Source organism: Corvus kubaryi, unplaced genomic scaffold (genome assembly GCF_017639235.1).
Source record: "Corvus kubaryi isolate FWS band 111438036 unplaced genomic scaffold, C.kubaryi_AGA036_p1.0 37391, whole genome shotgun sequence".
In the NCBI taxonomy this organism is placed as follows: Eukaryota; Metazoa; Chordata; class Aves; order Passeriformes; family Corvidae; genus Corvus; species Corvus kubaryi.
This window is the reverse complement of record NW_024581130.1, coordinates 6,926,194-6,938,918: the sequence shown is the minus strand read 5'-3', so window position 1 is coordinate 6,938,918 and position 12,725 is coordinate 6,926,194. Positions and strand designations below refer to the sequence as shown.

The 12,725-nt window shown below is 46.1% G+C and overlaps 1 protein-coding gene across 3 annotated transcripts in view; it reads left to right on the top strand.

The window, feature by feature from the left end:
- The window catches only part of CD80 (CD80 molecule), a 23,547-nt gene extending 11,214 nt beyond the window's left edge, over window positions 1-12,333 (top strand). The window contains exons 3-7 of one of the 3 annotated variants that reach the window (XM_042037863.1): window positions 1,305-1,628; window positions 3,031-3,312; window positions 5,299-5,424; window positions 8,254-8,377; window positions 9,829-12,333. In XM_042037863.1, coding sequence (XP_041893797.1) covers window positions 1,305-1,628; window positions 3,031-3,312; window positions 5,299-5,424; window positions 8,254-8,360 — 839 coding nt within the window. In that variant the 3' untranslated portion in view covers window positions 8,361-8,377; window positions 9,829-12,333. Of the gene's footprint in view, window positions 1-1,304; window positions 1,629-3,030; window positions 3,313-5,298; window positions 5,425-8,253; window positions 8,381-9,820 lie in introns of all 3 variants that reach the window. The other 2 variants (XM_042037864.1, XM_042037865.1) reach the window with 2 other exon arrangements.
- Window positions 12,334-12,725: the final 392 nt, after the last annotated feature.

Below are 12,725 nucleotides of genomic sequence, written 5' to 3'. Positions count from 1 at the left end.
TTGGTGCTGCATAACTGTATCTTCTTCTAGTTTTCATAGACAAAGGTGAATCCTAAATCCTTTTGCTTTATTTTCTGAAGCCTGCTCTTATTTCTCACACCTAAAATCCTTTCCACCTTTTGTGTTTCCCCACAATTTCCTTGTTTTTCTGCTGTCAGTCAGTGGAGTGTAACAGATTCATATCCCACTTCCACCACTGGAGATGAGTGCTGAGGCAGCGAGGCTGAGGCAAGCAGGACAGACAGAAGCAACCTGATCTTCTGGACTAACAAAGCTGGGTGCACATCATCCCCAGGCTTGCACTAACTCAGGTGAAAGCCCAGCCATCTGCCCTGTGGTGCAGCACAGGGCTGTGTGTTCATGCTGGGTCACCTTTCAGCAGCAGCAGGAGCTCCTTGCTAGGCTGCTCCCTCAGATGTCAGGCCCTGTGAACCTCTACCCACTGGAAAGAGGAAGGAGTGGGAAAGCAAGGCTGATTGTGGGAGCAGGGTGCTTAGAAGGGGAATTACTGCTCACATGGTCAAAGTTGTACCTAATTTCACCCTGCAAGGGTCTCAGCTTATTGTTGTTGGCACATGGCTGTACTCCAGGTATGGGACTGGCACAGTCACTGGCCAGGAGTCAGGGAACACCTGTGCTGGGTTCCAAGTCATCCCAAGGCAGGCCCATGGGCTTTCACAAAGATAAATTTGTACTAGCTAAACTAGGCAAAGCTGTTCATTTGCTAATGCTGGAAGGCTGATGATAGTGTGGCTGCAACCTTTGTTCATCATTGTAGGGTTGATTCTAGTTTCTGGGATCTTTAAAGTTTTGTTGTTTTTTTTTTTCTTTTACAAAAAGTAACTTCCAAAAATCCCCCAGCCCCCCTGAACAAAAAGTCCACTGTGGCCCTGTTAGGTTTGCAGGGAACCCACCAGGGAATGACACAGATTTTCCAAACACTGGGCTCTGAAAAGGGAGAACAGAAGAGATAGCAGTTTGTGGATGTGTGTTTCTATCCCTGTTTTTATAGGGGCCAGCAAAATTTCTGTTCAGACAAGCAGCTCTCCTGCCTTTGCCTTCAGCAATCCATGCACCAATCCTTGTGTGCCCACTGGGCCGTGATCCTGAGTAGGAGTGGGGCACGATGTTCAAGGCAATGCCCAGGGAGGGCTCCCCTCAGTGCAGAGCTGAAGCTGTAAAACAGCTCGGTGGGTGATGAGGGATGTGAGCAGTCAGAGCCAAAAGGGGTGAGCTTTAGGCAAGAGACCTGGCACAAGGCTGTACCACTGACTCCCTGACTTCTGTTTATCCCTCACCTGCAGGCCAAGCACTGGAGAAGAAAGTAGTCAAAAGCAAAGTGGGGGAAAAGGTCAGCCTGCCATGTTGTCATGAAATCCCCATCTCAGAAAGCCTACACAAGTACCGGGTCTACTGGCAGAAGAACATTACGGACGTGGTGCTGGCCTACTCAGAGGGGAATATGATCTCCAATCACAAGCGGTACCAGAACCGGACAGAGATGGACCCCTGGAACCTCACCCTGTGGATCTCCCCCATGGAGATCCTGGACAATGGCTCTTACCAGTGTGTAGTTCAGCGCAACTCCGTTGTCGTGTGTGACGAGTCCGTCATCCTCTTTGTCACAGGTAGGTGCATTGCCTCCTGACACCTGAGGCTCTCCCGTGCCAGCTTCTGGGGGTAAAGGACACTCTTCCAAGCTTATTCATCCTATAGCAGATAGACTTCCACCGGGAGGGCTAAAAGAGTGCTGAAAGTTGTGTTAACTGCTTCCATTCCAGCAGCCGCCCTTCTTACCTTTCTGAAGCTACCCCAGGTACAGAAATTTCTTTCCTACCACCAGCTCAACCTTCTCCCCTTGCTGCCTTCCTCTTGTGAAAGGATCCCTCCTGGGACTCTCCCCAGGTACCACAGCTGGTGGGTGCCTGAGGCAGCCCCTGCTGTCTTTGGGGCAAAGCAAGACCCAGCCCTTGGTACCTGTCAAGCATTCAAGCCAAAAGAGGAATGGTGTGGCCATGGCAGCATCCCAGCCCTGAATCCAACCCCCTGTGGGGCCCAGGCTCTGTGGGGCTGGCTGCACCGCAGCTCAATAGCCTAAGGTTGAATTCATCATGGAGCTTTGAGGCTTTTTACATTAAAGAAACCAAGTTCCTTTGCTCAAAATGAACCCGAATCTTCTCTTAGAGGCCACAAAATGTTCCATTGACATTTTCCATTTCCACTGGTATTTTTGTGGCAGTTGATCTCAACCAAAGACAGAGGTACTGGTGACATATATAAATATATACATGCATTTGAATACCTTTAACAGCAGAGAGTTACATGAATCTTCCAGACAAGTCAGTGAAGGAGCATTCCACATCTGGAAGGAGATTTGGCAACAACAACAAAAAGACAAGCTCCTGGGGTTTGGCCATTTCCTGCTGGTCTGAGGGCATTGTGGGCATATGTGCAAGGAGACAAATTTAGTGATCTTTCTGGGAACTGGTATGAAAAAAGGGAAGTGTACTGCCAGCACCCTTTTTTAACTGTGAGGGGTGAGGAGTTAACTGCATGAAAAACATAAAACTACGGATCTCTTTTCCTGTCCACAAATACTGCAGTTTCTTTCCAGCCAGAAATCCCCTTGCTGTCTTAACAGGCCAGCTGTAATAATTGTGGCAGACTTCTGCTCCCTTTGGTGAAGTGGGATCAAGCTATGTGCAGATCAGGAAAGGGAAATGCTGGAATCAGGTTGGGATGTCTGAAGGGATTTTCCAGACTGGATGGCAGTGTCATATTGCTCAACTGACAGTAGGCCTGGAAGGAAAGCTGTGTCTCTCCTTGCTTGCCGCTGGTCAGCCACGCAGTGTTGAGCAAGCTTCTTTCGCTAGTGACTGGTTGCTTGGTATCCTAGACCATGGGCAGCAGAAACCATGGAAGACATGGTGAATGCCCTGTGGGGGAGTCTTTGCTTTGATCGTGGGAGATCGAGGACTGCCACCCTCGCAGTGGCCTGACAGAAAGGTAACCAAATCTCTCTTGCTCCAGCTGACTTCAGCAAGCCCAACATAACAGCAGAAGTGTCCGCTGATTCCTGCGAGTCAACTGAGATGGTGATAATATGTTCTTCTCACGGAGGTTTCCCCAAGCCCAGGATCTCTGGAGCTCTCGACAACATGTCCATGGAGTGGAATGCCACCTGGGTGTCCGAGTCCAGCTTCAGCCCGTACAACGTCACTGGAAAGCTGGTGCTCAATGTGACCAAGGATGTCAACATCACTTGCTCCGTTGAATACAATGGCTTTGCAAAGTCCACCAGTTTGCTTCTGAGTATGTTTTATTAATGTTTTTTGTAACAAAGCCATTTTGTTTAATCTGCTGAGTTGCCTCTGAGAATGCAGTAGATTTTCTGCAGATGTTCATGCAAGGATCACCCAATGATCCTGCCTGTTAACTACACACCAAAATATTTTAAAGGCTGGAAGACAGGCGGGGTGGGAAGGGAGAGTTACAACAGTGACTGACAAGCAGAGGCAGCTGTCTTCCTGCTGCTCTACTGCAGCTGGGCTGAGAGCTGAACTGGATCCTGCTGTGATCCAGTAATGTGACACTTGGTGGATCCCAGAGGCTGGGGCTGCCACCATCCAGTGCCCCTCTGTACCAACATGGCCTTGCTGCCAGCTGTGTGACACAGGCCTGGTATTTGAATGGACTTGAGAAGCGCGTGTGCTTTAAAAGCCACAGATTGCACTTTGAAAGAATTTCCTAATTTAACAAGCGTGTTTGTCCCTGCTTCGGTGAAAGAAACTGTCAGCTGGGGTCTAGACAAAATTCTGCTTTCAAATGTAACATAGGGTTAACTTGTAGGAAAAGAATTCCATCACTGAGCATGGCTTAGAAGTGATGGCATAATAGATAAGTCTGTGCTTTGAAAAGCTTGAGGCACAAGTGGAAACAGCACGAGGGAAGGCAGCACATGACATTCCAGATGTTTTGCAGCAGAAGGGGATTTGCAAGAAAATTCGTAAAACCAAAAGGATTTTTTTTAATGTTGTTACCAAAAAAGTATTCTGAAATGTCTCTGGGTTTGATGTTTTTACTGTAGAGGTAAGGGCACCTTCAAGGGAAGATAGAGAAGCAGTATTTTTCCTAGGGAATTGTACCTTATTCATCAAGGTATCTTATTCATCTATCTCACTAAAATCAAAGGGGCTTGTGGGGAGAGGTGCCATTCAGCTTCAGAACAAACGCCAGGAACTAGTGCTTTATTAATATTGGCTTTTGCTGGATGTAGAGCATAATGTCCCTAATGAAGGGAGAATAAGATTATGAATAGCTCACTACATAGAAAAAGAGAGCAACAAAAAAAACCAGTGATCAGAGGAGGGTGCAGTCAACAGTGACAGCCACAGCAGTCACAAAGCCCCCACTTTTTGCCTTTTAGGATGTGGAACCGCTCCCATTTTGGTATGGTGTAAACGATCCTCCAAACAAACCTTTCATGAACAGTGATTTTCAGACAGAATAGAGCCTCTGGTAAATGTATAAGGCAACCCCTACAGTGTGAGGGGAGGGCTGAACAGCAGATCAGGCTCCTAGTCTTAGGAGTAGAATGATGCTTACCTTGCCAGATGCAGATGATGGAAGAACTGAAGGTCTGTGCACATAGGTCTGGAGACCTATGGACATGCAGGAAGTCCTGTCCTTTACAAGAATGGCCCAGTATCTACTCTAAAATCCCAGTGGTAGAATAGGATTTTCCACCATCTCCAATGGTGAAAAGCCAAATGCTTCAGACCCACTGAAACTGAACTCTGCCACAGCACTCTGTTCCTGCCATGCAGAAAAAAATTTCTATTCTAGCCTGTTTAATGCATCATTCTCCTTCACCTGTGAATCCAAAGGGGAAAGAAAATAGATATAAATCTGATGAAAACAGTAAGGAAAGCTGCAGAGTACCTCTGAGAACAGAAGCTTTCTAGCTGTGGACTCAGACTTTTCCACCAAGCCTAGGTCATTTCCCTGAAACAGCTTGTGTGTTTTTAAATATTTCCTGTCACAGCCCTATTCTGGACAAAGACCCAGCTTTTTACATTCCATGGATGTGTTAAAAATTTCAGCCCATAGCAAATGTGGGTGGATGGAAGAACTTTAGGTGCCAGGTTTGTTTGCTTGTTTATTGAGTAGGTCCATTTTCAGGCTGAATATCTGAGTTAGAATTTGGCCAGAAGCACTGAAATTCACATACCTGCCCTTACATGAAAATGCCGGTGTCTTATTGGGCCCTTTATTTATGTTTTATTTCTCCTGTTTCAGAAAAAACAAACGACTGCTTTGTTCCTCCTGTGCCTCCACCTTATAATGTCATTACTGCTTCAATTATCATCGTTATCACCTTCATTCTGGCTATCACCCTGGCAGCAAGATACCTCCCAAGGCATGGTAAGTGCAGCTTCTTTTTCAAGAAGGTGTCTCTTAGTGCTGGTGGAGTGTCTATGTAGGATACACATTAATAGAAACTTTACTGTCACACTAGGTATTTCTGTACCTTCTTCTCATTTTTCTCATTTCCTTTTTTTTTTTTTTTTCTTCAGCATCCACTGTCACAAAATCTAAGTCTAGCTCATGATTTTCCTACATTTTGTGTTCAGGCAACACTCGAGTTCAGGTTTGAAAGTGAAGAGGTGGTGGGGAGTTTTGACAGCAGATCAAAATATTTCCACAATCAGGGGTGATGAAGAGGTTCACAAAGGTTCCTTTTTATGTATTAAGATGCTTTAAGATGCTCTAAAATGCCAAGAATCTTGGTGATCATGATAGATATGGCTGAGCACTGAGAGTTTCAAAATTGGATCTCTCTCCACACCCTGACAATCTCTCAGAAAGTCACTGAGCCAAAGTAACAAAAATACATAGTGTTAGGGCCACAGGATGGACTTCAGCATAGCAATGTCCTACTTTTATGAGAACACCAACCAGGAGAGTTAGATTGTATGGCTAAAAATGGCACAGGTAAAATGTCTGGTCCCATCCTATGAAGTCCTCAGTAACTCCAGACAAGTCTCCAAGAGTTTTTCAATGGCAAAGGGGACTTCAAATATCTCAGGGTTAGCTGGCAGTGGAGTATTTTTTTTTTCTTCAATAAAATCCTATCTGTTGGCTGTTGCTCCTAATCATGTCTAAGCTGACCTTGCCAGAAAGTCCCTGAAGATGTGGGCAGACATTTAATAGATTTATAAAGGCAGGTAGGATTGAAAGCCAACAGCAGTAGATGCCTTATCCACACCCTATGAGCAGCTTTGCAGAGCAGGCCTGGAGAATGACAGCACGCTTTGCAAACACCTGAGGATAAAAAACACCCAGCTGAGACCTGTCAGGTCACTGGGGACGCCATGTCATGGGACAAGAATCCCACACTGAGGGCCCTATCTTCAGGCCACTTACAGCATCTGGCCGTGGTGTAAGTGACCACTTGGGAAAGCTCATTTTCTGGGCAGCAAGGACTCAGTCCACTTACAGACACCTGTACGTTTGTCATGCTCATGTCTTCTAATAGCTCTACTTCAGACAAGTTCACTCCCAAGTCAGAGGTGTGGAGGTCTCATTACTACTTTTCTTTTCCCCTCCTCATCAACCACATCCCTTCAACGTGAACCATTGAGTCAAGCTGGGCTAATTTCCTTTTAGTATTTCATCACAAAGAAAGGAAGCTTCTGGGACGCGGTGACTCTTGGTCACCCCTGTGCCCTTATGACACCAGTGCCAGTTCTCCTCCCCTGCTGTTCCCTGGGGCTGTGTCAACAGGAAAGCAACAAGCAGGCTGAAACCAAGAAAATCACAGTTGATCACAGCCTGTGCTGTTAGCTGCATGTATAATGAACTTCTAATTATAGGAGAATATGAGCTGGAATCGGAAGATTTGGCTCTCAACAAATGTAGGCTGGAAATTAAAAGGTTCCTTGCCATTAAATTAGCAAGATTCCGGAGCACTCTGAGATAGCCTTTTATATAGGAACTGAATTGCTTTTAAAGCAAGTGTAAAAAGCATACCCATGTGGTAGAATGCAATCACCTGCAAACAGCATGGCACATGGCTGCATTAACTGGAATTTCCCTTTTAGTCCCACTTCCATAATATTCACGGGGAATAGATTTGCAAGTGTCAGGTGGTGCTATTTCGTTCAGCCACTTTCCAGACTAAGCATGGAAGAAACTGTAAAAGAAACTGTAAGAAGCGTAAGAAACTGAAGCCAGAGCTTCCATCCAACTTTCTGGTTTGTGTAGTCGTCCCATTTCAGTGCTGCTGTGCATGGCCACCTGTCTGGGAAGGGAAGTATCTGCCCTAAGAGTGCTTCCTGCCGGTGCTGCTGCAGATCACCTTTCAAGAGCTCTCGTGGCACCTCAGAATAGGTCTGAGAGTACCTCTGTTGTTCTGGGCTATGGAAAGCTGAGTCATGAGTTGCTAAGAGTGGTTTCTGAGCTCGAAAAGCCATGCTTCAAAGAGCTGAAGTGTGGGAGGGAAGAATAGAAAGGCAGAGCAAAACAAAACGGAAGTAAGAGTTCTCAGATGCTTGTGATTGTTGTGGTGAGCAAAACAATCAGGTGCTTTGTTGAGGTTCACAACCGCCTACTCGGAGGAGCTCACGGCCTATTTTGCAGTAGTTTAAGAATGAAAACACAAAGCAGCACGATTAGAAGTCAAAAATAACTTAGGATTCATGTTGCATAATTTTGCGAGCGCAATTGCACAAGATTCAACTTGAACTACTAAAATTCAGTCACGGATGGTGAGATATTAAAGGGATCTGCTTGATCTGAATTCCTCTTAAAGCACTGAAAGAGTTAGTTTGTTTTAACACCGGCATTCTTTCACTCAGTAGGTAAACTGCATTTAGTGGCATGTAACTTCCATCATTATTTCCCCTTCTGACCTTACCTCAGCATGTAGCAACCTGTTTTTGTGCCAGGCTGAGGTTCTAGCTCTGTGCTAAGGAGAGCTGTTTTATCCATACGACACTATATAGATAATATTTATTTGTAACAGAGCTTTCTATCAGATCAGACTTTGACCATATTCAGATGTACTGCAGGGGTGAATCCTGCCAAGTTAGAATGGAAGTCACTAGACCTAAAGGATCTCATTTTCTTTAATTTCTTTTCTCCTTTCTTCCCTCTCTCAGTTATACTCAACTTTGTTGAAGAAGACATTTGGATTCAGCATTTTTGTGTCTTCTGAGATTCTAAATACTAACATGGGATCTTTTTTTTCAGTTTGTTCTCACTGTTGTAAGGGCCAGAATTCGGTGGAAGAGGGTGTGAAAGACTCTATGAAGGCACACTTGAGCGATAAAGGGACAGCTGAAACATCATCTGTATGACCAGATTGCATTTGCAGGTAGTTTTCTTTACTCTTATCCCGGCAAAACAGCTTCTCAAATACCATTAGAGGCTCGTGCAATGTTAGCTCAAAACACCACAGTATCAGGATCTGCGGTGATCCCCTGCCATTTGCCCCTGTGCTCATTTTATGGGCTTTCCAACTAAACACTGGGCAGTCTTTTAGTGCCTGTCCTGTTGGGCTAATTTTTAAGTAACTCATCGCTACCACAGGTGCCACTTGTGGCTTCACCCCCTAGAGGTTCCGGCTGATTCCCTGTGAGCCATGTGCCTGATCTGATGCCTCAACATGGGAGCATCACTGATGATAGAAATTAAGGATTGACCGAATGGTGGTAAGGGAGGGGGGAACAAAAGAACAACTCCAGCTTTCCCAGTATGATCAGCCTTGCCAGTCCACTTCTGAGATACCTCCATTCCCTTCAGCAGCTGGAGGAGTGGAGAAGGAAAAGTCTCCTCCCTCAAACTTGCCCAGAAGACACTCATATTTTAAAAGGAGTTACTTTTGAAAATGGTGTGTTACAAAAGATGGGCTGGGGAAGTCTGGCTTGCCACGGTTTTATGATTACAAAGGATTATATTTGCTTTGGTTTGAAAGCTCAGCAGTTTTCGGGGCTGTGTCCTCCAAAAAGACACTTAAGTGAGGAGACTTAAGGGAAGATTAGCAGCTAACTGGTCATATTCACATCATTATCCAGGTGACTGCATTTCCCGATCTCACCGCAGCATGCAGAATTGCCAGGGTAATGCCTGCGGAATTGCCAGGGTAATGCCGTAGAGCAACAGCTGTGGGGTCCTAGAAGTTGCGATTTTGTCACGTTGTGCACTGCAGAAATCTAAACGTTTAATAGTTTTGAGATGGAAAGGAGGGGAAACTCTCATTCAGGCCACTCGTCTCATTTCCAAACCTGACCACCCACTCATGTTTTCCTCTGGGGAAGGCCCTGTCTGGAACAGATACTAAAGCTTTGGTTAGAATGAATTTTGGGGAGTTTTGTGATGGGAGTGGCAGGAGTTCACCTACAGAACAAACCCATTCTCTTTTGTTAGAGAGGTTTGCCAGGATTTTCCTCTAGGTGGCTGGTGTTTCCCGACTCCAGTGCCTGGGACAGCTTCTGTGTGTGGACTGGGATGGAAACTGTGCTTCCTTAGTGGCCGACTGCCATCTCGTGATGCACCGAGCCGTGTCTTACTGCTGCTTAAACAGGGAAGCACGTTCGTTAGTCATCCTCACTCCGTTCCCAAGGTTTTTGCAGGGAGCGCTGGGCCAGGCTGCAGCTCACTGACTGCACAGTCCGCTCAGAACAGCTCCGAGTTTAGGGAACAAGAGCCCTCTTGTGGAGGGCTCTCGCAGGTGATACCTGTTCGTCGGCTCTGCAGCATTACTGGGGTACATTTAAGGTGGGAGAAAACAAAAAATCAGTGAAATCTTTTCCTTGAGTCCCTCAGGTTCTTCATGCTGTGCACTCCGCACTGCAGACTCCACTGTTTGTTGTACAACAATGCTTGCTGCATGGACCCTTTGGCTCTCTGCAAGGGGGTGCCAGCAGGAGAAAACTCTGCTCACCACAGCTGACAACACAACCTCCTGTGAATGAATGCAAACCCCCACCCATGCCACGGAAGCTGTGGGGTGGCCTTGTTACATTGGGGTCGCTGGGATTCCAACTGGGAGGACCCTCCATGTTCCTGCAGTGGGGCAGAAGAATGGCATCAATGGCACACCAGGTCAAGACTTCAGGCACCTCTGGCTTGATGCTGCCTCTGTTGAGAATCAGGGGCCTGCAGAGCCCTAGCAGGGAGCCCATGCCCACCTACCCCTTCAGTAACACGGAGCTGCCCTTTGGGAGACCCCAGATCCCAACACGTAATCTTGTCAGTTTGTGCCTCCATGTTGCGACTGGGAGCAGCTAAAACTTCTTTTCTATTCAGCCTCACACAAGTATCTGTTCTTCGTGCTGGAGGACTTTGGATTTGAACTTGACCATTACAGATACACATCCCTTCTCTCCTAAAGACGCAATAATGGGACACATATTTCATGCAAAAAGCCACCTTGGAAGTGAGTCTGTATGCCTCATGCTTATCTGCAGCGCTACGAGACTTTTTAGGGAATGATAGACTCTGACAGCACCCCTAAGAGCTGATTAATATTGCTTATCTACAGCAGTGGCACAAGTTCTCATAACCATTTTCTCCTGGAAGCACAGCCTTGCCAACCCAGGCACTGAGGTACGGCTCCTCCATGCAGCTGCTGTGTGAGGGCACACAACCTGTGCACACACATGGCCAAGCTTCCATGTGCATTCCTTCCCACCCACACCTGTAAAGCCCCACTGGAACTTGTGTGTCAGTCAGAGGTTATCTCGTGTGCATCTGCTGTCATCAAATGTAACTCGGGCCTTGCTTCATAAACATGGGTCTGCTTCTGTGTGTACATCTGCCGTGGGATACTTGTTAGGGAAAGCTCTGCAGATTTTTGGGAGTCTCTCACAGCAACGTAAGGATATTTACTTTGCACTGAACATTGCTGCTTTCTGCCAGTGTTCTCTCTACCCAGCCAGGACTAGAAGGAATTTCCCTACAGGATGCTAACATTGGACAGGACTCATCTGATCAGGGTGACATTCTTGCCTACTGTGTAGGAAAAAAATATTTCTCATTTTGAGGGGAAAGGAGGAAAATGCCCCAACCCCCAACAAGCTTCCTAAGCAACTCTGCATGCTGACCTAGCTCCACCGTGCCCTGAGTTTGGCTGTTATGTTTTCCCTTTTGCTCTGCAAGCTGTACCCATTCCCTCACTGTTCTATCCACGTTATCAGGGCATACCAAAGCATCTGGAAGCACGATGCCCTCCTCTTTGTGGGATGTGTTGTTACTTGAGCTGCTTATCTTCCTAGGGCACAGCAAAGACATATTCCATCCATTTCACTTTTTTCCTAGTTGGTACATATTGAGAAACTGCTGGAGAAAATAGGAGGATTAAAAGTGGTTTATAGAATATTGAGCTCTGAGATTAAGTAAAAAATAAGACACTGCTACTTTTCTACTCCTGCAGAGTCACACTGTTCCATCATCTTTTTACTGCTTTCCCATTGTACCAAGCATAATGGGAACTTCAGAACATTCTTACAGAGGAGTTTTTGATAGAGAAAAGGAGATAAGCTGGGGAATAAGGAAACAATTGCACTTGTGTGTGTTCTGGTTGCAAACAGAACACAGGTGTTTCCAAAAGGCAGCCTGACCCTACTGCAGGACTTGCATGAGTGATGTGTCTCACACTCTTCAGGTTTCCTGTTCTTTCAGCCTCTGCTTGCTCCTTCCAGCACAAACCACCAGCTTCTTGCAGGCTGACCACCCTCTTTTGGCATTCACTTCCAACTTTGCTCATTTCCAACACCATCCTTCCCTATAACCACACTGCAATTCCACCTTGCCAGCCACACCACAGCTCTGCCAGTTGTACCAGCATGTTTTCCCTCTCACTATCTATACCGTGCTCTGCTTCTGCTCCTGACCAGTGATTGTGCAGCCTCACCAAGAAGGGTTTGTCTTTTGCACTGTACCAAACCTTTCTACATCACCACAGACTCCAGTAACACTTTCAGTAACTAAAGGAAACCAAAAATTTCACTGACAAGTGTGTCTAGCATCGGGGGGTTTTTATATGCTTGATGGGCAGGTTATTTTGTTAGTTTTTCCTTAAGCACTAACATTCTGGATCATGTTTTCTACTGCCTTATGCTGTATTCAGTGAATTGCACACAAATGGTTTCTGTGAGACCCTCTCAGCTTCATATCTGTGTCACTGTAGCAGGTGAGCTGCTCTGTTTACCATGGGTGTTTTGTATATTATGTTTTTTCCTGGGGTTCCTCCTTTAATTGTATTAAAAAATTAATTGTAAACTCCATTTCCTTTCCTTAGTAATAAAAGATGTCTGTCTATGTGCTGGAGAGTGGTAGAACCTCTCAGTTACTCACATTAGCCCCAGCCACCATTTCTCAGCATCCAGGTAAGTGATGCAGCTGTTGACAAAGCTGCACCAGGTACAGCTGGCATCAGGCCACAGTTCTGTTTGCTGTGCTGACAGCAATGACAAAATGACACTCAGGTAACCTCACTGTCAGTTTGCCAGGGGTTAGCTGAGCAGTGTAGCTACAGATCATCCTCCTCCCTCCAAACAGGAGGCTCTCTGCAAAAGCAAAACCCAGTGTAAGGTGTTCTCACTGTACCCCTGCTCCTTGGGTTACCTACTCTGAAAGTGGAAGGTTGACAACTTCAGTGCTGCACTTTTGCTGGGGGGTTGGAGGGAGTGGGGATGTGAAGAATCCCTTACAGGTGTATG